General features: G+C 39.1%; 1 protein-coding gene across 5 annotated transcripts; it reads left to right on the top strand.

Moving 5' to 3' along the window:
- Window positions 1-8428: 8428 nt before the first annotated feature.
- On the top strand, window positions 8429-24517 carry LOC116255703 (septin and tuftelin-interacting protein 1 homolog 1). 5 transcript variants are annotated; one of them, XR_004172921.2, is made up of 5 exons: window positions 8429-11240; window positions 21656-21846; window positions 22270-22383; window positions 22985-23059; window positions 24307-24517. XR_004172921.2 is itself a non-coding variant. In XM_031631616.2 (2 exons), exon 1 carries the CDS (start codon window positions 8624-8626, stop codon window positions 11210-11212), a length of 2589 nt encoding a protein of 862 aa, XP_031487476.1. In that variant the 5' UTR covers window positions 8429-8623; the 3' UTR covers window positions 11213-11240; window positions 24307-24517. The 5 variants fall into 5 exon arrangements, 2 of the variants coding, with proteins under 2 accessions (XP_031487476.1, XP_031487475.1); XR_007573587.1 differs by lacking the exons at window positions 21656-21846; window positions 22270-22383; XR_004172923.2 differs by lacking the exons at window positions 21656-21846; window positions 24307-24517.
- Window positions 24518-27573: the final 3056 nt, after the last annotated feature.

The following is a 27573-nucleotide window of genomic DNA, read 5'->3' as shown; positions in this document are numbered from 1 at the left end:
AGATCGAGGTAAGAAACCTCTGAATTTTATTGTTATGATGAACGGCAAGACAGAAAGCTCATCCAAAAAACGTTTCATAATCCCAAAGACTTTTATCCTATGAGGCGGTGATGATGAATCATCATATGACTCTTCGAACGAAGATCCATGCTACTTGGATGAGGTCCTCCCCTTGAAAAAGCGTATGGTTGAAGGTGATTGGATTCGAGCCTCTAAAGACCAGTCAATTACCTTTTCAGAAAATGACCTTTCAAAATGGAGATATTACCATGTAGATGTTCTTTATATCATCGTCCAGGTCAATAGGATGATTGTGTCACATGTATTGATCGATGGAGGAAGTGGCTCAAATATTTATTCTAATATCACGGCCAAATCTTTGGGGTTTCATGAAGACAAATATCACTCTAATGATATCAAGATGTACGGATACGATAGCCGAGGCATGAACAGCAAATGTACCATCGACATGAACATAATCATCGAAAACACAAGCCATTGCATTATATTCCATGTGGTGGATGTACCACCATCATATAACTTACTTTTGGGACGACATTGGATCCATCAAGTACGTGGAATCCCATCCACTCTTCATCAGTGCTTCAAATAGAACTTTGGCCCATCAATCATCACCGTACGTGCTGAGGATCCGATCGAAAGGTTGGTGCAACCAATGCTCTCTAGGCCAATTGATTTGGTGGATTTACCCAATATAAGAAAAGCGAAGGACAGAACTTTAGAACAATAGATGCAAAACATGGAGATAGCGAATCATCCAGGAACACTTATATTGTTTCAAGTAGTCATCTGAGTTATCAAAAACACCTCTTATATGTTCATTTCATGAAAAACCCTAAGAGATTTCAGTTGCTTCTGAAAGGTGGCTATCGTCCATTCACTGGCTTCGGGAAGAACGAAGATGGCATCATATAGCCGATTAGTATCCCTTGTCAGATGAACACCACAGGACTGGGATATCATGAAGAAATTTGAAGATCTTGTAGGTTGATAGTATTCACGTTTGTTTAAAATCCTCCCATGAATTTTGTAATCTTAAACTTCTTTTTTTCTGGTCACATGAGAGGACCCCTTCTATGAACTAAGAACTTTTTTTTGATATGCAATGCAAGTAATTTTTTGTTGTCAATCTTAATTTTGTCCAATTCTTTCCTTTATCCTCTTCTTTACAGGATGTCAGAACTCAACCTGTTTCATTTTCTTCTTTTTCCTCGAAAGTTCCCACAGAAAGCATTTGTCAAACAAGCAGCTGGTGAAATGGAATCTATGACACTACCCGGGTCAGAATTACCAGAATTCACTCAGATTCAGAAATAAGAACATCTCTCATCCTTTGTTAACGATCCAATTGAAGAGATTAACATTGGAACCAGCGAAAATCCTAAAATCCTTCAAATTGGTACCAGTTTGTCAGTAGACGAGAAGAAAAGATTGATGGACTTTCTTATAAGTAACCAAGAAGCTTTTGCATGAACCTATGAAGTTATGCTAGCATTAGACCCCCAGTTGGTTGAACATCATTTGCCCTTAAATCCTACTTGCAAGCCAGTTAAGCAAAAGTTGCGCAAGATTGATCCTCGACTAGAAGGGCCTGTAAAAGGAGGATTAGAGGACCTACTAAAGGCAAAATTCATTCGTGCTATCGATTACCCCAAATGGTTGGCTAACATTGTGGTTGTCCCCAAGAAAAATGGCAAAGTCGGGTTATGCATTGACTTTCGATACCTGAACAAGGCCATGCCCAAAGATGTGCATGTCAGTACATTGACTTATTGGTAGATAGTACTGCAGGCCATGCGATGTTCTCTTTTATGGATGGATATTCGGGATATAACCAAATCAAATTAGCAGTCAAAAATCACTCTAAGACCGCTTTTACTACACCTTACGGTACTTTCTATTACACAGTGATGTTGTTTGGGTTGAAAAATGCTGGAGCAACTTATCAAAGAGTCATTTCCTTTATCTTCCATGACTAGATGCACCAAATCATGGGTGCATATATCGATGACATATTGATTAAGTCTAAGGCAAGAGAAGACCACATTGAAACACTCGCCAAGGTATTCGAAAGACTTTTACAGTACAAGTTTCATTTGAAACTTCAAAAATGTGTGCTTGGGGTTGAATTGGGTAAACTTTTGGGTTTCATGGTTAGCAAGAGGGGGATCAAGATGGATCTTACCAAATCAAAAGCAATCATTGATATGCCACCACCTACCAATATCAAGGAGTTATGAAGCTTGCAAGGGCGATTTAAGTTCATGAAATGATTCATTTTTAATTTAGCTATGAGATGCGAACCATTCAACCAACTGCTGAAAGACGTTAAGTTTGAATGAGGTTTTGAATGCCAACTGTCATTTGAAAAGATCAAGAAATGCCTTCTAAATCCACCAATTCTGAAACCCTCAGTGTTGAGAATACAATTTCTGTGTTACATCATAGTAAATGAGTCAGCGTGTGGCTTTTTTGGCACAATACGAGGAAGGAAGCCACATCGAGCATGCAATTTATTACATTAGCAAAACTTTTGCTCAGTACGAAAAAAATTACTCTCCAATAGAAAAAACGTGTCTAGCATTGGTTTGGATGTGTTAGAAGCTTATTCATTATTTGTTAGCTTGTGAGGTCAATATACTCTCCAAGCTAAATCATCTTAAGTACATCTGGGAACAGTCATTCCTTAATAGAAGCATCGCCAAATAGCAAGTTTTGCTGATGTAATATAATCTCAAATATGTGTCCTAGAAGTCAATAAAATGACAAGCAATTGTGGATCAGTTAGCAGACTTTCTCCAATACAAGTAGATCAAAACTAAGTGACGAGTTTCTGGATGAACATGTACTAAAATTAGAAACAATCCCGGTATGGAAGATGTTCTTTGATGGCTCCATGAATGTAATGGGAGTGAGTATAAGCATTTTACTCATCACTCTAGAAGATGAAATGATCTCGTACTCTTTGAAACTCAACTTTCCATGTACCCATAACATAGTTGAATATGAATCCCTTATACAAGGACTTTGTCATTTATTGTCTTTTCAAGTAAAAAAGGTGCATGCTTTTGGCGACTCTAAGCTTATCATAAACCAAGTGAATGGAGAATGGCAAGTCAAAGACAAAAAAGTTGGTGCCATACCAAGAGATCGCTACCTCCTTTATCTGTCATTTTTAAGAAGTACAACTGGCTCACATAAAAAGAGAAGGTAACCCTATTACAGATGGCCTCACGAGCCTAGGATCCACCATCACCTTTCGAACCAATGAAGTAATTTGTTCATTTGAGATTGGAAGATTAGAACATCCTGCTTTTGAAAAAATGACACATGTTCATCATATCTAAGAGGGGAATACACCTGGTACCATAACATCAAAAGGTATATTGAAAGCAAAGAATTCCCAACTGGAATGCCCAAAAATGAACAAAAAGCAATTCAACGTATGTCAGTGAGGTACTTTTTTCTTGCATGAGTGCTATACAGACGTAAATTTAGTATTGAATACTCTCGGTACCTTGATGAAGATGAGACAAATGAAGTCATCGAAAGGTCACATAGAGGAGACTATGGGGGCCATGTTAGTTACCAAACCCTCTCCAAGTAAATAATTTGAGCAGGATATTATTGGCCTACTATGAAAAAAAAGATTGTTACCAATTCGTCAAAAAATGTAAGGAATGTCAACTGCATACTTTAGTGATCCATGAACCAGCCTCTCACTTGCATTCTATGACATCTCCTTGGCCATTTTCAATGTGAGTATTCGATGTAGTCGGACCAATATCCCTGCAGCTTCCAATGGCCATAAGTATTTTCTTGTTGCAATGAACTATTTTACAAAGTGGGTAGAAGTCATCACGCTCAGAACTGTGGAAGGACGTCATGTAGTGTCATTCATTCACAAAAGTCTTCCTTGTAGATTTGGAGCCCCTCATAATATAGTATCTAACAACGGGACTCATTTCAAAAATGAAAAGATGAGGCAGTTGTGCAGCAAATGTCATATCATGCATCATTTTTCAGCTCCTTATTACCCGCAAGGCAATGGGCAAGCAGAGGATACCAAAAAGATCTTGATCTGCATCTTGGAGAGGATTGTAGAAACCAGAAGAGATTGGCATGAAAAGATGCATAATGCTCTATGGTCATATCGCACCACCATGAGAACTCCCACAAATGCGACTCCAGTAGAGCTAGTCTATGGAATAGAAGTGGTTCTATCATTAAATGTGTTGAAACCCCCTTTGAAGTTCGCTTCTCTTATAGAGCTTCCTTTATATCAATATCAACAGAAAAGACTAATGCAGCTTGATTTGCCAGATGAAAAGATGCTAAAAGCGGCTAAACACGTTGAAGCTTATCGCCAAAGGGTGGCTAGACAGTTTGCTAAGCCAGTTATCGAGAGATAGTTCAAAGTGAATGACTTGGTCCTACGATCGGTGGTATACCTCAAAGGACGACCACATGGTAAGTGGGCACCAAACTGGGAAGGCCCATATGTTATTAAGGAAGTCTTGCCCCATAATTCATACTGACTAATTGATGCTGATGGGATGAAACTTGTCAATCCTATTAATGTCCTTCACCTCAAGAAATTTTATGTCTAGTCCTCTTGTATTCACTTTCCAATCAATGTAAAATATTTATGTTTTCACATCCAATCTACCATTCAATGTGGATTCTTCCCAGTCATAACACGTAACAATTACATTAGAGCATTTTTTTTATTATTATCAATTAAGATTTGAGAGCAAACCCATGCAGGTAAAGAGTAAAACCTGTAATAAGAGGGCATGGGAAGGAGTCAAACCTACAATGCAAGCCAAGGCAACCCATTTCAGGGGGGTTAAACCTGAATTAAACATTGTCAAACCTGTGCTGGTAAGGTGTTAAACCTGCAATTTAAGCTCAAACAATCCATTCAAGTGAGCGAGTAAGCCCAAAACATCGCTCCGCATATGTTTTGTTTGAAAAATATTGAGTGCTTATCTTTGTCACTAAGCACGGCTAGCACCGGCTTAGTAACAAAGATGGGCATCTGTAATCACCCCAATTTTTTTCAAAATACTATATTCGAATTTAATCTTTGGATCCTAAACCCAATCTGGATTCAAAAAGAGCTTGGAGTAGCCCAAAATGGAGTTTGCCACCCATTTTTAACAAAAACATTTTCTTTATATTTTAAATAAAAAATATATTTCCTATGTAAACAACAATTTGTATTTCATTTTGGTTTTATTTAAATTTTAAAAATAAAAAAAATTGAGTTTTTGTGTGTCGCATGACAGAGCGACGTGTTGTTGCATGCAACGCACGTGCAACCAAGCGATTGCATGATTGCATGTGCGATGGCTGTAACGCTTGTGCGTTGCTGCTTGCATGTGCTGCCAAGGTGTCTTCTGGGGCCTGCCTAGTGTGCAGACCCCATTTTTCTTCAATATCGACAGTTAGAGGGCATTTTTAAACATTTTAAGTGGACATTAGCCCTGCCTACACCTCAAAAAGAGATTTGCAGGTCTAATGACCAATCATGCTCATTTCAAACTTATTTCTTTTTCAAAAAAATTGAAAAATTATTTGGAATTTGCATGAAAATGTTGTGAAATTCAAAAAAAAAATTGAAATTTGAAGTTTGGCTCCAAAACTCTCAATAAAACCCCCCATTATCCTCACTCTTGGGCATGAGCTGGCCCTTGGAGAAGCTCTAGTGCATTCTCACTTGAGGACTTAGAGTTTTTAGCTCTCTTCCTCCATTTCTCTCTTCTTCTTTCATTCTCATTCTTCTTATTCTTCTCCAACTTTGGGAACAAGCTCCATCAAGTTACAACCCTTCAAGGAAACACGAAAGATTTCTTAGAGGTCTCTTCTTCATCATCTTGGAGCTCCATTCAAGGTGAATCTAGGATCATTCAAAGCAATGGTAATCATTTTTCTCTCAAATCATTATCTTTAGAGGTATGTAATCAACATCTCACTCCATTCTTTTCATTGTTTCTCTCTTCTTCATCTCCCCATGGATATAGGAGATAGCTCTCAAATATTTATTTTAGAGTCAAGAAGCTATGCTCGAGTGCACAGTGAACATGAGAAGATGAGATGATATTTCATTTTATGATTTAAACATGTTCTCTCTTTCTTGAATGTAACCTTATTTTGGTTTCCTCGTTTTCTATCTTTTTCATTTCTCCATGGTCATACAAAATAGCTCTAAAATTGCCTTTTTAGAGTCATGAAGCTATTTTTGAGTTCACTGGGAGTATGAGAAGGTGAAGTGATATTTCATTTTATGATTTGGACATGTTCTTTTCTTGAATGTTGCTTTATTTCAGTTCTCTTATTTCCTCTCATCTTCATTTTCCCATGGCCATATGAGATAACTCTCAAATCTCTATTTTAGAGTCAAAAAGCTATGCTCGAGTGCACCGGGAGTATGAGAAGATAAGATGATGTTTCATTTTATGATTAAATCATGCTCTCTCTCTTTCTTTGAATATTATTTTGTTTTAAGATATGATCAATGCATAGTTGCTTAATCTTTTCTATTCATATGTGAATGCATGGCGAGAATGAGAGTGTGGTTTGAGATTTTTTCTTTATTATTGTGTTAATTTTTGAGGTTGGGGCTTGTCCAACCTGAAGAAAACTCTCACGAATATGTATATGTTAATATGCATTTTCATCTCATTTTGTGTTAGTTTTCTTGCTAAATATCCGATTAGGAACCCTAATAAGCACCTTATTATGCTGTTCAATTTTCTTCCATACCGAACGATGGAAGATGTTCCCTTGTATTAGACAAAATCATTACATTTTATGGTCATATATAAAAATATTTGAAATCATGTTTTCCAAAATATTTTTGAAAGAAACATTTTTAATGTGGCTTTGAAGATTTAACTTAGACTCTTGCATGAGTCCAAGCTCCCCTCCGGCCTACATCAAACTTGAAGTCGGTTATTTTAAGTCATCTCTTGATTTTTAATCTCATGAAGACACATATGTATATACATGTTATATACATATATGTGCACACGATGATTCCCTTCATCGTTCTCTCCTTATGTTTCAACATTCTATTTTACAAATTTTTATGTATACATGAATGTATATACATATGTGCTCTATTTTATCTTCTTAGAATCTTTTATTCCTCTTTTCAAAACGAATATCTTCCCCTACAAATTTTTTATACATATACGTATGTATATATATTTCTCTTTTCCTTTAAAATCTCTCTTTTTCTTCAAATCAATATCATTTTTACAAACTTTCATATATGTACATATGTGATGGTATGTACACATATATGTATATCTTTTTCTATCTTTTTCTCTTTCTTTTTTTGAGAGTATTTTATTTTTTTTACTTTTTTGAACATATTTTTCTTCCAAGATCTTTTTATTTACCGACTTTATTAAGACCAAAAATCAATTAATGATTCAATATTGGGTTCATGCTTGATGGTCTATAACCCCAATTCATTTTTTAAAATTTTTCTTCTTATATATGATAATGATAAAAACAAAAAACTTAAATGTATGTCATGGTATGAATGCTTTTAGTTGAATGTAATGGTAGGAATATTTTATTCTCTTTTAATCATATAGAATCAATGCATTCATGCATTCACACTCACTTAATATCACTTATGATCACAAGCACATCTACAAAAGAATTTAAGCAAGATGAAATGAAGCTTTAATTCGATAGTAACAGAATTAGAGCAAAACCTCAAACCTACTTAAAGTTTTGAGAGAAGACCAAAATTATTTCTAAAAATGATCTTTAAATGTTTTCAAATGATATTTATAAAGATTTCTCAATTCAAAATTTTTAAATCAAAATGTTTTACACTACCGAAAGATTCTTCAAAACTTTAACAAAATATTAAAATATCAAGTCTTTAACATTTTTTCAAACATAACACTACATGTAGAATGAAAAAGATGTTCAAGTCAAAATGAAATACATCAATAATAAACGTAGCTCTTGGTTTGATTACCCTCGATAAAAGTGTCAAGAATGGTCGATTCTTGTACTAACAGGTGAGTCCCTTTCTTTTTTATTCTCAAAACAACTCATTTTTCTATAGCACTTCAATAACCAAAGAAATTTTGAAAATGGAAACATGTATATACCCAGCTTCGGTATTTTTTTAGGCCTATAGAGTATCAGTCCCAGTAGCATACTGGCCCGGCCCAATTATGGCCAGCCAGCCCAATTATGGCCAGCCGGCCCAATTCTTAATGTTTACAATGGGCGTGGGCTGGGTCGGAGCCATCCCTACCCGGCCTGTCGAGCCTGAAAGAAGCCCATTTGATCCGCTGGCCAGCCCTAATTTTCCTCTTTTAATCATCATAAAGCTCCATAATCCTTGAGATCCGACCCTTTCACTTGCGAGATACTCATGACATGAGACGCCCCGATTGTCGACGCTCGTCACCTCTGTCGTCCCCCGCTCTCTCTTTGTGCAAGGGCGGAAGAGAAGCCCTATAAAGTATCAGCAGAGGAGGAATAAGGAAGCGCTAGAATTGTGTGGGTATAACCGTATAGGTGAAATAAAAACCTCTGGAGGAAGAGGGAGGAGGATAGTAGTAAGATGGACGACGATCAGGAGATGGAGCGGTTCGGGATGGAGAACGACTACGAGGGTGGCCAGTGGATCGGCGGCGAGTTCCTCTACCGCAATCGTAAGGAGAAGCGCCTTCAGACCAGGGAGGACGTCCTCTATGGCGTCTTCGCCGCCTCCGACTCTGATTCCGAAGCCGAGGGCTCCTTCCGCCGCGGCCGTCGCGGAGGCATCTCGAAAAAGTCCGACATTTCGAAGCCTGTCAATTTCGTTTCCACCGGCTCCATGCCTTCCGAAGAGGTGGACCGCCCTGAAGAGTCTTCGAAAACTGAAGCTCCAGGGGTCGGGTTAGGGTTTGGGTTGAACCAGGGGACAGGGTTGGGTTTCCAATCGGAGGCTGCTCTGTCGAAGAAGGAGAAGAATAGGGGTGGGTCTGAGGAGGATGATGAGGACACTTTTCTGCCTACCGCCTTTGGGAGGATCATCAAGGAAGGGGCACGTAGGAGGGAGAAGGAGAGGGAGAGCGCGGAGATGGCAGCGGCGAAAAGCGAGAAGAAGACCAGGGGAGGGAGAGAGGCGGAATTCGGCGGCAGTGTTGGGGAGTTCGAGAGGCACACGAAGGGGATCGGTTTGAAATTGTTGGAGAAGATGGGATACAAGAAAGGTGAAGGTTTGGGGAAGAATGCCCAGGGGATCGTCGCCCCCATCGAAGCGAAATTGCGGCCCAAGAATATGGGCATGGGATTCAACGATTTCAAGGAGGCAAATGCAGGCTTGCCACCGCTCCCGGCATTGGAAGAGAGAGACTCGAAGGCTAGCGCAACTGTCTCAGAGTCACGGCCAAGGGAAAGGCTGTGGTCCAGGCACAACAGAGGAAGAAAGAAGGAATATGTGACGCCTGAGGAATTGTTAGCGAAGAAGCAGGATACGGGGCCAGAGGTGGTTCAGAAAGTATTGGATATGAGGGGTGCACAAGTGAGGGTATTGAAGAACTTGGAAAATCTGAATGAGGAGGACATGGCGGTTGAGGAGCGGGTGCCGATGCCGGAATTGCAGCACAATGTGAGGCTGATTGTTGATTTGGCAGAGGCAGATATATATAAGATTGACCGGGAGTTAAGGCAGGAGAAGGAGACGATGGCGGTGCTTGTCAAGGAGAAGGAAAGGCTCAGAGAGACAGAGGGCAGGCAGAAACAGCAATTGGGCATCATGGTGGAGATATTGGGCACCATTCGGAAGGTTAGGGAGGAGAATCTGACTGGTTCTTTGACGTTGAAATCGCTGGCAAGTACGTTCGGAGATTTGAAGAAGAGATACAAAGACGATTATAAGTTGTGCAACTTGTCGTGCATTGCTTGTTCATTTGCCGTCCCTTTACTGATCAAGGTTTTCCAAGGATGGGATCCTCTGTTGAATCCCAGCAAGGGTCTGGACTTAATGCCAGTATGGAAGACTCTATTACATGGGGAGGAGCCCATTGATTATGGAACGTATGATAATTCGGAGGCCAATATGAATTCACCGTATACGGAGCTTGTAATGGAGGTTATCTTTCCAGCGGTAAGAATTTCTGCCACAAACTCGTGGGAGCCAAGAGACCCGGAGCCACTGTTAGGATTTCTGGAATCCTGGCATGAGTTGATCCCTCAGCCTGTTCTTCACAATATATTAGACACTATAGTAATGCCTAAGTTGGCGACTGCAGTTGATTCATGGGATCCACGTAGAGAAACGGTTCCAATTCATGTTTGGTTGCATCCATGGCTTCCTTGGCTAGGTCAGAAGATGGAGCCCCTCTATCACCCGATTCGGTATAAGTTGGGAAATGTTCTTCATGCGTGGCATGCAAGTGATGCTTCTGCTTTTGCCATGTTATCTCCTTGGAGAACGGTTTTTGATCCTAATAATTGGGAACAACTAGTCGTTCGTTACATAGTCCCAAAGTTGATCAGTGCATTGCAGGAATTCCAGATTAATCCAGCTAATCAGAAACTTGATCAGTTTTACTGGGTGATGACGTGGACATCTTCAATTCCTATTCATCATATGGTGGCCATACTGGAGACTGGGTTTTTCTCCAAATGGCTTCAAGTTTTATATCATTGGTTGTGCTCAAATCCAAACTTTGAGGAAGTAATGCAATGGTATTTGGGTTGGAAAGGGCTGTTCCCGCAGGAGTTGCTTGCCAATGAACGTATAAGGTATCAACTAAATGTCGGTCTCAACATGATGACTCAAGCGGCCGAAGGAGCAGTCGTGGTCCAACCAGGCGCTAGGGAGAATGTTAGCTATCTTAGAATAACCGAGCAAAGGCAGTTTGAGGCTCAACAGCAAGCAGCTTATGCTCAGCAGCAGTCAGTCGGTACTGCAAATGGTGTCCCTGAGTCAAACCTGAAGGAATTTCTTGAGACTTATGCACGAGATAATGATATCAAGTTTTTGCCTAAAGTGGGAAGAATGCATGACGGTCTTCAGATATATGGTTTTGGTAGCATTAGCGTATGTGTGGATTCTGTAAACCGAGTGATATTTGCTCAAAGTGGAGAAAGATGGTCTGCTGTATCAATGGATGAGTTGCTAGGGATGCATAGGGCTCGAGGGATGAGAGGTCGGGGATAAGCCAATTTGTCAAGACGAACCAAAAAATGTGAGTTTTCTATTTTCAGTATTTGCGTGAATCCAAAAACAGTAGTTTGACAAAAAGTCGTTCCATGTGTTGTATCTATGTGTTTACAATACGTGTTGCTTTTGCCATTTTACGATGTAATCTTTCTGTTTCTTTTGTGTTGTGGACCTTCTGGTCGTTGCTATGCAAGTTTTTATGTTATCTCTTGTGTCTTATCCGGTGCTCGTCTTTCACAAGCTTTCTGGCTTATATATAGATATAAATATACCTTGCGTGTATGATGTATCTTTTTCTTCTATGGGTTGTGCTGCATCATTTTCAATTGAGAGACAAGATTGATGGCTTTCAATTGTGGTTGTTGAGGCTTCAAGTAGTACATTTCCTTTTTCTTTCATTAAAGGCTGTATATGATTTTATAAATGTGAATTGGGTAAAGCACAAGGCTTTTTAAACTTAAACATATTTTTTCTGCATTTGTAGTCTATCTTCTATTCCTTTTCTGTGGGCTCACATCTTTTATGCTGCTCAAGGTTCTTTCCTTTCATTTGGCCAACAAATGGACCTACTAAGAAGAGGCTCCCTAGCTTTTTCCGTATTCTTTAATTTTCTTCAACGGTCATGTTGGTAAAATCCATGAAGGTTTGAGTATTTTCTTCTCTTGTAAAAGGACTTGAAATATTGGTGATTTTTCATTTTCCTCTTTTCCTCAATGGGTCACTCATTGGCTAAAAAATATACCGGGCCCTATCTTCAAAGATGATCAAGGTAATCTAATATTCAAGGACAGAGCATTTTTCTCTCTCTTATAAAAAAACAATGACAGTTGATGTTGCTGCTGTAGCTTCTGCAGATCATTTTTGTTGTGCCTTAAACATGCATGCCTATTATGAGTATTTTGAGTCTTTGACCGGTTGCATATAGCATGGTGCAGGTTCATATTATGTTATGCAAGGAGCCGGGCCAGGCTCGGGTTCTAATATGCCCGAGGATGCCCGGTCTTAATTAGTTTACCATGATTTGCTTTGTTTGCTTGATTACAAGTGTTCAACATTATCTGATGCATAACAAGTGCTAGTATGGAAGAACATTTGAGATGATCCTTTGCTTACATCTTATATGCTATGATATTAAGTATCTGAATGTTTTGTTAAATGCTAAGGTGTGCCCGAGCATCAAGCCATCAAGCAGATTTAAAGAAGGTGTTTGCCTACTATTTTGAGCAATTCTTTCCTTTTAAATCTTTTCCATAGATAAACAATGCCAATAAGCATTACATCGTTTTGGAAAAGCAAAATTTTTAGGAAGTTTTTATTGGTGTATTTCAGTCAAAATAGTTTTTGGTGCTCATCTTGGACTTAGGAAATCAATCTGTGTGTTTCCCATATACAATTTATTTGCTTTAGTGTATACTCGCATTGTCACAAAAGACGTTAACGGGTATAATACGGTGAGGAAAAAAACGGGTATAATACGGTGAGGAAAAAAATCTCGGGAATAAAACGGGAAAAAGATGGCAAATTTTGAAAAAATAAATAAAAAATCCTAACAATTATATAAAAATAAAATAAATGAAAAATTAAAAAAACATTAGAAAATAGCTAGATAAACAACAAATTTTAAGTACACATTGAAACAATTTGTCAACTTAAAAATTCAAATAAATAAAGTTAATAAACTCTTTCCCTGAACGTGAACTCCAACAATAGGCGGGAAAAGGGAAAAATAAAAAGAGAAAAAGAGAACGAAGGAAAGGTTGGCGGGAAAGCCCCTTTTTCTTTTAAAAGGACGTTTTTGCCATTAAAAGGAGCGTCCAAGTTGAAAAAAACCAATTCGTTTACAAATATTACACGCGTGCCATCTTTCAAAAGACGTTTTTGCCATTAAAAGGAGCGTCCAAGTTAAAAAAAACCAATTCGTTTACAAATATTACACGCGTGTCATCTTTTAAAAAGACGTTTTTGCCATTAAAAGGAGCGTCCAAGTTTAAAAAAAAACAATTCTTTTACAAATATTACACGCGTGCCATTTTTTTAAAAAAACTCACTGTGTATCTTTAAAAAAACGTGAAAGACGCTTATAAAACGCGTTTTATACATGTCTTTTATTTTTAAATGTTTTTTTGAAAAAAACGCGTCTTATTCCTGTTTTATACGGTAAAGACATTTTTAACATATAATACGCGCTTTTAAAAAAAAACAGCGTTTTTAGCGACGTTATTCTGATATGATAGTGTTACATGACAATAACTTGAACTGTAGTTGTAATCCTTTAATGAACTTCTGAAAGGTTGAATGACTAACTATACAAAATGGATATTCTTGAAGAATAATCATATTGGTTAAATCAAGTCACATCTTATCTGAATCAAACTTGAAAGTACCAACAGTACATTTTCATAGCAATACATTGTTAGCCTAATTCTAAGTTAGGTCTTTTATGACATACATTTAAATGATTCTTTAAACGTGTGATGCTCATCTTATTATTGCAATCCATAACCAAAAACTTGGAGCCATCGGCTACCAAGAAGAATAGTATTGCCTCTAACAAAGAGCTCATGAGGATCAACTACATGGAAGATATCAAACATAACGATCACTTAAGCACAATGAGTAAAAAACAACACTCACTATTTGCCCTTATTTTCAAAAGAATTAAAAAGCAAAGGCTTCTCTTTTAGTGTCAATGGTACCTACCCACTAACTACTGCAGCAGTAGCCGAGAGATAGCTTCTTGTAGGCTCAAATGGTTCAAGATTCAAATGAAATATGCAACCACTTATGTTTATGTACGTGCATGGGTTATTATAAGCTACCATTTATCCGTCCTATAAAAAAAAAGAACTTGAAGTTAAAAAAACATTAACATTTAAAGAGGGGAAACTAACATTGTGTTTCTCAATCAAAACAGAAATGTGCAGTAATAATTTAATCCACAGTTGTCTTTTTTTTCATAAAGAAACATGGCAGGCCACTCTCATGCATGTTAGATATCATGGATGCATGTTAGATATCATGGAGCTTATCATGTGAATGCCAGCATGTCACCATATATTGCAAGTTTTTTTGGCCAGTTAAAATCAATTTAAGTTTTTTCTAATTGTCTGGACATGATATTTGGTTTACTAGTGTGCATAATCTCCCAGCTTTTGGATGCTGTAGAGAAACATTTATCCACACATTCAAGCTTCAGATAGTTGTGTTGTCTAATCATTTGAATATTCCTCAAATACAAGTTTATGGTCCTCCCCCCTATGTCAAAAGTCCTTGCTCTTTCTATTCTACCTTTTTCAATTACCAACAGTGAAGGCTTTGAATCATAAAAATCTAACTTTCACATATATATAAACGTATAGATTTATATACGGCATACAGTATAGGCATGAGATCAAGCAACGTTGACAATCTTTAATTAACAGAAACTTAAATATCAACAACCATGGTTACCCACTCAAAGAATGATAACATAGGGCAGCAAATCAGAAGAGTATGTCATAAACTAGATAAAGCAAAATCACTTGCGGACCTTCGCTATTGGTTCAACTTCAATGCAGCTGCAAGTCTGGAACCTTCAATAAACTATTATCTCATCAAAACAGGGGAAGGGGGCCTCAAGGACAGCAGATAGGTGGACGGGAGTCTCGTGATTTCGGCCGACACCGACCACTACTCCAGTCGAGCTTGGGTCGGTTGGAAGTGCAACACCCCGGGGATGTGACCTGAGCAATTTCTCAGTGAATGGTCGCTGGTGGTAACAACGTCGTGCAGATGGACAACAGTGGCGGAGGTCTGCAGAACAAGGGAAGGGCACCTCAAGAACAGTTGATAGGCGAACGTGAATCTTGTGATTCTGGCCGACACCGACCACCACTCTGGTCAAGCTCGGGTCGGTTGGAAATGCAACACCCTGGGGATGTGACCTGAGCAATTTCTTGGCAAATGGTCACCAGTGGTAACAACGCCGTGTAGATGAACGGCGGCAGAGGTCTGCAGAATAGGAGAAGGGCATCATGGGGACAGCAGAACGGCCACTGGGGTTTGGTTGATTCCGGACGACTTAGACCTCGGTTCCAATCGAGCTTGGGTCCATTGGATTTAACGACAACACACCGGAGATACTGGCTAAGCAGTATCACAGCAAATGGTCGCCGATGGCGACAACATCATGTCGAAGAACAGCTACTGGAACCTTTCTTCTTCACGCGTGCAGGGAAAGGACACGATGGAGGTTCTTTTTTGTTCTTCTTTTTTGTTGTTGGGTGGTGTAGGGAAGATGAAAGGTAAACAGCCAATAATCTTCAAGAACTTGCATGAAACAGCCAATAGCCAATAGCAAGAATTTTTTTTTTAGAAGCAAAAAAGAATTGGCAGGAAGCTTTCATTTTTATTTTAAAGCAGGTCTTATACAACTTGACCTAAGCGCAACTCCAATTGGACATAAAAGGAAATTTCAATTTCATGTCCGACCTATAGATAGTTGAAAAATCGAGTCATTATTTAGTTTTGTCTTACAAATTTATATCTTAATAGTAGTACTTTCAAAACAATTGGTAAGTTTATCGTATATAAAGAGCGGAAACAGGTCTATTTTTTAATGTTTTAATTTTATAATAGACTATTTTCTAAGTTTTATAATAAACTCATTGAATAAAACTTGGGTTTAATTCTTGATTCAGAAGTTGTATATTATTTGTCACATACTTTTTTCTGATCAATTCTTTTTTTTAAAAAAATACTTATATAAAAACCTACTTTTCGTTTCAGAATATGGTTGTCTTGGAGGATAACCATAATCTTTTTCTTCTATAAATACTTTGATAAAAGTTGGATTATTGCTTTCTACGTGTGATTTCATATAGTTTTGGACTGAAATGCTTATTAAGGAATTAACTTATCACCTTGTGACATCGTATTCATCTTTTTGAGAGTTTTAAAATATTATTTTTTGTATCTAAATAAATTTCTTAGTTCGTATTCATTTGTTTTCATCTTTTTAAGTGATATTTTAATTTTACAAGTTGTAAAATATTGTCGAGTTTTATTTCTAACTCCTTTGGATAAATAATTTTATTTTGATCTTTTAAATTTTCATATTTTCTTTTTATGAACAAATATTTATTACTTAATTTTAACGTATTGAGATGTTTTATCTCTTAGCTTATCAATTTTCTCAATAAGTTCTTCATACTCATTATTTGTTTATTTGATTTCTATGTCTTTAAGTCGTTTAAGGATGTGTTATATTATTTTCACATACATTCTTTGACCAATTCTTTTTTTTTAATATTTATCTAAAACAACTAGTTTATCAACTAAATAAAATTTTTATGAAGTTGCACGTTTGAGCAAATGATATGTTTGGATAATTAGACAAGTAGTTTTCTCAATAAACAAGTTTATCATATGGTTTTCATACTTTTTCTATAAGTTTTTCATATGTTTGTATATTTTTTCCACAAGTTATTCATATGACTTTCATACTTTTTCCTTACTAATTATGCATATTGGACATTGATTTGTCTATTTTTAAATAATACTATATTTTAATAAAAAAAAATATTTATCTCATCATCACTAACTCTTTGGGTTAGTCCTCTTAGCTTTATTGCACTACGTATTTTTTTTTACATAAAATTGTATTTTTAATCAAATCATATATCAGATAATTTATTAAATCAAATAATTTGTTGTTTTCCTACTAGTTAAAGGTTTTTTTTTAATTTGTGAATTATGTGTTATATATCAAGTACCTAACACTTTTAGACAAATTATATGATTATACAAAATAATTTATTTGATTAATTAAACATGTAATTGATAAATTGATAAATAAAACTTTTTTATGAGTTCAACAGTTTTTTCATATTAAATATATTTATTTGTGATTAATTTTCATATTTTAAAAAATGTCCATTTTGTTGAAATTTCTTGATTGAAGTTTTCTTTATTACTTCCAATTAAATAAATACATTATTTAAGATATCCTACTTAGTTGATGCCTTGACTATAATAATATTCTTGTTTACACAAAAACGTTTAATTAAACACAATATTAAATATTAATTAATTAGTTTTGTATGATATAGTTTTAAGTTAAATGGTGTATAGGGTAACTATAGGGATATTATTATATGCAACTCCATGGAAGTCATTAGCTCTTAGTTAGGTTATACATACATATAGTATTTATATTCTTTTTATGTCATGATGTTAAGTTAATGTGTTTGTCTAGACCTTTTGCCCAAACATCATTCCATTGTTATAGGTTGCAACTTCAAAACCTATGGCCACCAACTCTACTCTCACTGGATTCAGATATCAGCTCTCGTGGACCGGATTCGGATATTAGGCTCCAGGATTCGAATATCAGTTCTCATGGTTCAGATTCAGATATTAGGCTACAGGGTTTCGGATATCAGCTCTCGTGGTTCGGATTGAAATATCAAGTTATAATTTGGATTTGGATATCAACTCATAGTTCAGATTCAGATATCAGATTATAGTTCAGATTCAGATATACTTGTTAAAATAGTTAGTATCCGATTGGATATTTATTTAAAACCGAATCTGAATCCATATCCGATTGGATGTTGTTTCTTAAATCTGAATCCAATCCGATTTTCTCAATCGGATTTTAAATTGCTTACCATATCCGATTTTTTTATAAACAATTCGGATGGATATCTGATCCAAATCCGATCCGTTGACATTCTTACCGGGGAGGGGAGGGGAGGTGATGGCCTTCCCCAAAAAAATTTGCCTCTTGGGCAAATTGGTTTTTTAAGGGAAAGTGCTGCACCGAGCGCATGCCTGCCAGGAGAGGCGACGGCACCTTCCTTACCGTTGTATTATATATATATATATATATATGTCATCCATCCGACTTTGTGTTTGCGTGTGTAAAATGAAAGTGGCAGATTCCGTTCTAGCTCCCATTCTCGGGGCAGACCGGCATTATGTCGATTGCTTGACCAAACTCTAATGAGCACATAGGCCAAACTCGGTCATGATTTAAAACTTAGGTGCCGCTTTCACCAGGTTGGGTAGCTTCACTTCTTTAAAGACATTCTCAACGAAAGCCACTATGTAAGCTTTTTCCAAAGTTAAAGATGCTACATTTGCACCTAAAGATTGATCACATAATCATCTTTTTTGAATAAGTTGGAAAGTCCTTTCATACTACTTTTCCAACCTATTCATAAACTTTTTTCCTTTTTGAGGTTTTGCAAGAGCACACGTTCCAATTGTTTTCAACTCAAGCTCTTCCTTTCCAAAATTCACTTAGAAACAAGTCAACAACTCTTCGAAAATCTTACTCTCAATGCTCAAGGTACTGACAACTACTGGTTGGGAGCAAATCTCTCATGACAATCTTGGTTTATGCTCGGCTGCAACAATAGTAGGACGTGCATATCTAATTCCGAAGAGAACCTAGTATGACCCAACTCAAACAAGTGCACCAGTGTAAACAAAGACCATACTGTCAAGAATACTTGGGTGTTTGCATTATGCAACAGACCATCAAAATCTACAGCAAATACGAGTAGGGTTTAAGTTCAATTGTTCAGGCAAGTTCTTCGGGTTCCATTGAGATCTGGATGGTGGTTGCTTAGCACACAATGAGACTGGTACAACTTTTGGAAGGATTGATTTCAAAGGATATTTTTGTAATAAAAACAAGTAAAAACTGGCCACCAAATAGTGAAAATGAACTCTTACAAAAGTGTACAAGTATGGAATGGAGTGTATCCAAGAACTGAAACCAAATAAACCACTTGCTAATACTTGAAAAAAGAATAAACATATTACACTTATCCAAAACAATACAACCCCACCCGAAACAAAGAAATACCAAACAACTTAAAGCAGAACATGAGTGTTGCTCAAGCATTTCCCTATGCCCAGGATAGAATTGTTCTTTTTGTACTCTAAAGCTGTGTTTGAATATCACTCACAGAAAACAACGTTTTGCAAAACCCTGCAGTCCTTAAAGCATCTTTTACATGTTCAGGTGACAAGACAAAAACTAGGTTCCATTTTTTGAAACCTGATTTTTATTTGGATGACAGAAATGAGTTTTTGAGTGTCTAAATACTAATATCATTTGAACATCGAAAAGCAATTGCTTTATAGTTGATACAAGGAAAAGCTCCAAAATCCATATTCAAAATCTGCATATGACACATAATTTAAAGCTGAACAAGTCTAGATTATCATATGCAACGGATGACCTATATCACAATATCATATTACATATTACAACACATTATATAAACAATGATTATTTACAACACATGTAGCAAAATAACAAAATCAATGTCCATTTGCTGGTTTTACAAAGCATTGCAAGCAATGGAAAAGTAAAACTTAAGTATTTCTTTTGGTTTCCAAAAGCATTACAAGCAATAGAAATGTAAGAGCTGAGTACTTCTTCATATGCTCAAAAGACAAATGGCCTCTTTATTGGGTTTTCCCATAAACAATGTTATCACTGGCGTAGCGTATCGCGTATCGGTCGGGCCGACCTATACGCCGTATCGTAACGTATCGTAAACGTATCGTAAAATTAATTTTTTAATTTTTAAAAAATATTAAAAAATTATAAAAATTTCCAAAAAATCATAAAAACTTCCAAAAAATTCCGAAAAAACAAGTGAAAATCAGAAAAAATCAAGAAAATTGTATTTAAAGGAACATTCATCATTCATGTATATGATTATGAAGTATGAACTATGAAGTATGAACAACACATTCCAAAATAAGAAATCAGACATTCAAAATAACATAATAGGCAGCTGAAGAGAATTCAATTACATCATAATTCGTAAGTTCAAAAGTGAAAACATATAGTTATCAATCATGATTCATTCAAGTTTCAACAACAATCCTCGTCAATCGTCATTTCCATCATCATCTTCATGATCATCTTCATTTTCTTCATTAAGTGCTTCTATCCCCTTTGTTGGAAATGGAATGTAACCAACATTCCATTGCTCTCCAGCCTCTCATTCTTCAATAATCTCTGCTACTCCTTCAAGGTTCAAAAAATCAAGATCGTCCTCAAGGTCATCAAGTATTACATATTGGTGTTAGAAATCAAAAAACCCTCTTTCTCCAAGCTTCCCACCGTCCTGAGACTCCCCACAACAAGAAATAAAGCTTCTTCACCGGCAAACTTGATGCAAATGGAGAAAATCTCTCCCTCCCACGTCTCTTGCAGTGTTTAGAAACAATAGAGGAGAGAGAGAGGAGCGTAGGTTTTAAAAAAAGATGCAAAAAAGGGGCCGTAGGGCTCCATTTTCATTTTAACCCCGTATCGTACGATACGGGCGATATGCGTGCGATACACACGCGTATCGTGCGTAATACCTGTATCGTATCGTTTTTGTTGATACGGACGATACGTATCGTACGATACAGATAACATTGCCCATAAACATGCCCATAAGGTGAGGAGCAGAAGTCCTCAATGTAGCAAAAATAGATATGGCATCATGCAATGACAGCTAGGTGCAACTATTATGCATTTGAACAAATAGTAGACTGGAACTAGACTAATAATCAACATATTAATTCTGCAGTTCACAAACATGTTCTAACTTACATATATGACATATTTATCAACACATGACCAGCAGTTAAAATATTTCTCATGCAAAGTTTGTCCCCTGTTTCACCTCCTTAAATCCGCTCTACACATGTCTGAAATCATGCATCCAGAAGCTGAAATATACTTATTTCTAATTATCATATAGTAAAACAAAGTATATAGTAAAAAAAATGTATCAAAAATTGAATGTCAAGTTTAATACAATAAAATAGAAAAGGTCTACATTTGTGGTACATAATCGCTACAACATGGGCCTCATAGTTGTCATAGAACCTCACATGAACAAGCGCATAGTATGGGAACATCCAGAACTATAAAACAACAGGAATTGGTAGAAGTGGCTCAGAAAAAAGACTTGTGAAAAAAAATACCATTGGTTTTCAATCATGTAACTTTTGCTGATAGATAGTAACCAAGCATTTTTGGAAACCCAAATGGTTAAAAATAAAAAAGATGAGCCGTTAGCCAAAGGGAGAGTGAGAGAGATGACTTTACCTTAATAGAAAGAGTGGTCATGGGCTATTGAGTTGAGATGGCAAATGAGTCTCACGTGCATTCCTTTGAATATTGATAATTTTCATTAAATGTATGTCAAAAAAAGAAGTAACAATAATGTGAGGTGTGACTCCATGGATGAATGTCCATTTTATAAACAAACTCTATAACAAATGGCTATCTAGTTATATATATTAACTTTCAACAAGAATAAATGATGGTAAACTAGAGCAAAAGGAATTCCCTCATAGTAAAAAGACTTTGCCTCTTGAAGTTCTATTTCTATTACTTGAAGTTCTTTCATGCATAATGTAACGCTCGATGTTTGGCAGGACGGGTCGGGTCAGGGTCCAGACCCGGACCCGAGCCCCTCACGCGTGAGCGAGCCCGACTCCGCCTCCCCTCCCTCGTCTTTCCTTCTTCTCCCTCGTTTCCCCTCTTCGTCTCTCCTTACCCACGACCGGAACTCAGCGAAGCAGAAGAAGGCGACGGCGGCGGTGACGGCGACGGCGGCAACTCGCGGGTAAGCTCCCTCTCTCGCCCTCTCTACCTGTTTTTCCCCTCCTTCCCTGCGCATCCCTCCCTCTCTACAACACTCTCTCTCCTCCCACACGCTGTCCCTCTCCTCCTTGCCCGAGCTCTCTTCCCTTCTTCTCTCGCCTCCTTCTCCCTCGCCTGCTCCTCCTTCCTCTTCTTTCTTCTCCTCCTCCTTCCCACGTAGACCCTTCCCTCACCGTCCGAACCCTACCCCTTTTGTCTGTCTCCCATCTCTGTCGATGTTTCCTCCCTGCTCATTCTCGTGCTCTTTCTCAGTTCTCAGCCTCCCCCAATCGAACCAATATTTTAGCCGAACTCCTCCTCTTGAGCACGTTCTTGCTTGTTCTCTTTAGTTGTGGCTGTTGGATTGGAATTTCAGTTTGAGGGTGCATCATTCTCTTTGTAACAGTGAATAGAAGGCGTTGGTGGTGGCGGCTTGGCACGATTTCTGCCTTTTGGGGACCGACTGTATGCTTGAGGTGGCTGTTTGAGGCATCACAGCAGTTTGGACGCTTAGATTGGGGTGAGCAAAGCCTATTTGAGCTTAGATTATTGGATATTATATAGTAGAACATGTATAATTATTGCTTGAGCATGTTAGAGTTTAGAATTGATGTTTTGGGATGCATGTTAGCGATTTTGCTTTTGGGGATAATGGGGGGGTTATGATGGAGAAGTGATGATTCATGTGTGGGATGATCGTTTAAGCATGATGGATTAATTTTCGAAGCTTTAAGGAAACATGGTAGAGATTGTGAGGTTGTGGAGAAGTTTTGGAACCGTCTTAGGGAGTGTAGCGCAGACTTCGGTGAACGGGTGTATCATGAAGTTAATTAGGGAATATACGTATTGGGATGTGACTTGGGGTTGATGTCTTGCTTCAAGAACGTTATTGAGGAAGGAATTAGTGATGGATTGATTGATGGTTGAAGGCTTTGATTTTTCGAGGCAACGTCAAGACGTAAAGGAGGAGGCCTATTGGAGAGCTTGTTAGTCGACACTACCTGTCGACACCCTCTTGAGGCGACGACACGTGCCTCAAGGATTTTATTTTTGTATCTGTTTGTTTCTGTTTGAATGGTGTAGGTATCTAGTAGAAACCTTAATCTTGTTTATGTTTGCAGGTGCACCGGGCACATCCCGTCGACCTTGAGTTCGAAGCTTGAGGCATTTTGAAGAATTTGGTGAGCGTGCCACAGGTATGGCAACTTTCCAGGCAAATTCCTGCCTGGGGCAAATGTGTGATTGGGTGCTCCTAGGATCAAGGGATCCTAGAATTGTGATGTTAATTGATTGACTGTTTTGTGAATGAGTATATGTATGTTGCTTACATGATATGAATGGGTTAGAAAGATTATTAGTCATTCGTTTTGAAATTGTTACGCATTGGCATGTGCATGCTAGAATTGATATCTGTTTAGGACAGATGAGGCGGGGTATCGAGTCGAGTGTTTCCTTGACCCCAATTGTGCATTAGAAAGCATCATAGAATGATAATTGCATAGGACAGCTACGAGCCAACCGCAGATTGAGACTACTCTCTGTGGATTGGCTAAGTTTTTCAAAGAGGTAATTGACGTGATTGATGTGATGATTGATATGAATGTGTATGTTGTTGCATATCCATTGCCATGGGCAATGATGCGAATGGATGTTTTGGAGGGTAGTTGTACCCGTATGTTATGAAGGCTAGCAATGACTGTTACTGTATGTATAGACCTCATGTGGAGGTAATCGGAGGTGTGGGTGCACTCGTGAAGTGTACTAGCCTCATGTGCTAGCCAGTCATCTTGTGAATGTGTAACTATGATGATAAGAATGAATAACTAAGAGATGTGAGGCCAGTGGGATGTGGCTATGTGGTTGGGAGACGTCCCCCTTGTTTGCCACTGGTCTCGCCTGTCAGAGCGCAGGCGGTGCAAGGCTCCAGGGTTCTGTTGTGTGTTGTGCTTGGAGCGTTGGGCTCCCGCCTTCCCAACCTGGGTGTCCTAGGGAAGGCTGAGTATCTCACCTTGGACTTCACACATCCAGGGATGAGTGCTCTACCGCTGCAGCGGGTGAAATGGATCCATACTGTTGTGGGCCACCACGGGGATTGTCTCTCGGCTGTAGGCCGCCCGCGGTGTGTACGTGCCTATGTTGCACCCACAGGAACTGTTAATGCACTAAAGTTAATGAAAATGTAATGTGTTTGATAGAATGCAGGTGACTGACGTATATGTGATTGATATGAATGCAAGTGTTATGTTTAAGCATGCTTCGCATGTGACCGATGTTGTGTTAGTGTGACCATCAAGTGGCTTTTACGTGTCGTACTCTGACACGATATGACGATAGATGGGTTGATATTTGTTCTTTTATTTGAGCCTTACTTGAGAGGGTTTAGCATTTTCCTGGCTTGTTGCCATACTGCGAAGGCTGAGCCTTCAGTTGTTTGCTTTTTCAGGTTTTGGCGGACCCGGGATAACAGGTTGAGCAGATGGCTTCACTCACGTCCTATTGGGGAGGTTTTGGGATTGTCGTTTGTAGTGCCGGCGCGTCATGTTTTGGTTTTATTGATGTCTTCTTTTTGTTAGGCATCAATGTCATGTACATAGATGTGAATTTGTATGAAACAAAATGGTTATATAAATGAAAGTTCGCCCCATTGTTTTGAATTGCTTGGCTCATCGTCTTTTTGAATTGTTGGGTAGTCACTCCTCGATGCTTTATGTTTAGAAAAAAAAAAGGGGGTTTGTGGGTTAAAAGGTCGGGGTGTGACACATAATGTGCTCCAATCTTATAGAAGGCTCCACTATGAAGCTAAAAACATGGTGAGATAATGTACACCAAAACAATATATGATGTTTGTCTTGCCATAATGGAAATAACTTTTTTTTTTGTGTGATGAATAATACATACATATATATAAGAGGCCAATAGCTTTCAAGCGCTGCTGGTGAAGGAGATGAGGACCTGCTCTAGATGGGTAGGAAAGGACCACCGGTAGATGTTTTGGAGAAGGTGAGGATAGAAGACAAGATAGGAGAAGGTGGGGATATGGAGGAGGAATCAGAATATGAACTAAACCCCTGGCCTGGGCAATGGGCCGGGCCGCTTGGCTGAACAGCTAATGACTTTATCAGTGGTGGAAACGGATATTTGGGATCGATTAGCACACGATCAACAAAATGACGAATCATTGAGGCTAATCAAAGCTTCGATCCAGCAAAACCCGGGTTCCATTCCCTTTTATTCAGTCAAGGGAAACACTTTGTATAGGAAGGACAAGGCAGTAGTCCCTCCTAGCTCTGAGCTTAATCAGGAATTCCTGCATCACTTTCATGACACTCCAGCCGCAGGTCATGAAGGGGTCGCCAAGACCCTGAGTCGCATCAAAGCTCAGTTTTGGTGGAAAGGTATGAAGGCTGAAATACAGGCCTACGTAAAGAAGTGTGTAGTGTGCCAGCGAGAGAAGTACGAGGCAATCAAGCCTCCAGGCCATTTGAATCCTCTCCCGGTACCTACAAAACCGTGGACCGATGTCACTATGGACTTCATCGATGCCATGCCTCGATCAGAAGGAAAAGAGGCAGTATTGGTAGTGGTCGATCGGCTCACGAAATATAGCAACTTCGCACCTTTACCACGGTTGTATCAAGGGCCCCTCGTGGCCAACGTCTACCATGAGTATATCGGGAAGTTGCATGGAATGCCGCAGTCCGTCGTCTGTGACCGGGACTCAATTTTTTTAAGTGCATTCTGGCAAGAATATATGAAGAACATGGGGACGAAATTGAATTTTAGTACCGCCCACCACCCTCAAACAGATGGGCAGAGTGAGATAGTGAACCGGTCCTTGGAGACCTATTTGCGTTGCTTTGCGGGTGAACGACCAGCCACCTGGGTTAAATACCTGCCTTGGGCAGAATGGTCGTACAATACGAGTCTACACTCGTCGACAGGCATGACCCCTTACGAGGGCGTATATGGCTTTCCCCCTCCGTCGATTCCACACTACGAAGGAGGAACTGCAGAAGACGATAGTGTTGACTGCGAATTGCGCACAAGGGAAGAAGTGTTAGAATCCCTAAAACAGAACATTGTAAAAGCGCAAAACCGCATGAAGCAGGTATATGACAAGGGCAGGAAGGACCGGGAATTTGAGGTGGGTGACTACGTTTGGCTTAAGAGACTACCTCTTAAGCAGAAATCACTGATGGGTCAGCCATATTCCAAGCTGCTGCCTCGATATTACGGACCGTATCCAGTGATACAGAAGGTAGGGAAGGCCGCCTACAGACTTGGCCTCCCCCGAACAGCATTGGTACACCCCGTATTTCATGTCACGAGGTTGAAACCTCATCAAGGGGATGTGCCAACATTGATAGAACAGGTCCCGGATAATCTGCCTACTCCCTATCGCATTCTGAAGCATAGGTATGTCCAACGACAAGGGAGGATGAGGCACGAGGTACTTGTGGAATGGGAAGGACCCGACAGGGGTACTTCTTGGGAAAAATTTGGGTCGATTGTTCATCGCTTCCCCTCTTCAAGCGCTCGAGGACAAGCGCAAGGTAGGGAGGGGGAATCTGTTACGGACCTACCCAGCGGTCCAAACCCAGCAGAGGCCGAGCCAGCTGAATCTAGTCGAAGGAAGCGCAAGGCTTCCGACTTGTGGGCTCGTTCTCTTCAGTGCATCAAGTCCAGTCCCAAGGAGATGCAAGAAGCACCAGAGTTAGTTGCAGCGGGAGGAGTGGGAGGAGCAACTAGGTCGTCAACGGTGCTCAAGCAGGTTCAGTCTCAGGGTGACTTAGATTCCAGTCTAGGGCTCGTCAAGCTAGAAGCGTCCAAACCAAACGAGTCCACTTCACGCGACCCTTGAGACGTCCTAAGATCCAAATCTTAGGTAAACGGCTCGGTCAAACCTGACCGAGCTCTTGAGTCAAACAAACCGAAGTGTGGGCGGGTCCCCTCACGAGGTCCCCACCCTGGGTTCAAAAGATCCAGGGGCTCGAACCTTTTCCCTTTGTGCGTGGGCACTAGGCCCGGTTTTGCTTTATGTTTCTCGAATAAATAAGTTAGTCTTAGGCTTGTCAATAGTAGGACTCGAGGTAGGAACCTAGCCTAGCAGGTTGTGCTTGGCATTTTGGATTTGGGTCTTGGGTAGAGAGTGAGATCTGGATTGTAGACTCGCTCAAATAGGATTAGTATAAATAATTTTGGATCAATGTACATTGTATCAAAGTTTAAGCGGGCTGCCGGCAGGTTCCTAGCCCGATACGGGCCTGGGTCTGGGTATAGGACTAACATTGTTGGGTTTTCGCCCGTTGCGTGCAACCTCACATCATAATGGGCTAGGTCCGAGTTATTGGACTTGGCCTGTTGGGGCTCGTTAGGTCGAAAGTTAAGAGTTAAAACAGATGAACATTCGACACTTGTTTTTCGTTTTTCATTTGAAAGAGAGAGAGTTGTGCAGCTGTGCCTGTGCGAGTAGAGCCACTGTTGCCGCACCTTCACCGTCACCGGCCCCCGCACTGCCGATCGGCCACCGCCACTGTCGCCACTCCTAAAACATGTAATGTGTAAAGGTTTTCATTTTTCATGGAAAAGATCAAGCGAGCTATGCCTGTGTGAGTTCAATCATTTTTCGTTTTTTGTTTTTGAATCATTTTTGTTAATTTGTGGCTGAGGTTGCACGAATGGTCTTGTTTTTGTAGATCTGACCCTAGCT

The sequence above is a fragment of the Nymphaea colorata genome, chromosome 6 (assembly GCF_008831285.2).
Source record: "Nymphaea colorata isolate Beijing-Zhang1983 chromosome 6, ASM883128v2, whole genome shotgun sequence".
NCBI classification, from domain to species: domain Eukaryota; kingdom Viridiplantae; phylum Streptophyta; class Magnoliopsida; order Nymphaeales; family Nymphaeaceae; genus Nymphaea; species Nymphaea colorata.
The sequence above is the reverse complement of the archived record's forward strand: the minus strand, read 5'-3'. Positions and strand labels throughout refer to the sequence as shown.

Excerpts from the sequence above, each read along its gene's own strand:
- LOC116255703 (XM_031631616.2), top strand. The coding sequence starts at position 8,624 with ATGGACGACGATCAGGAGATGGAGCGGTTCGGGATGGAGAACGACTAC.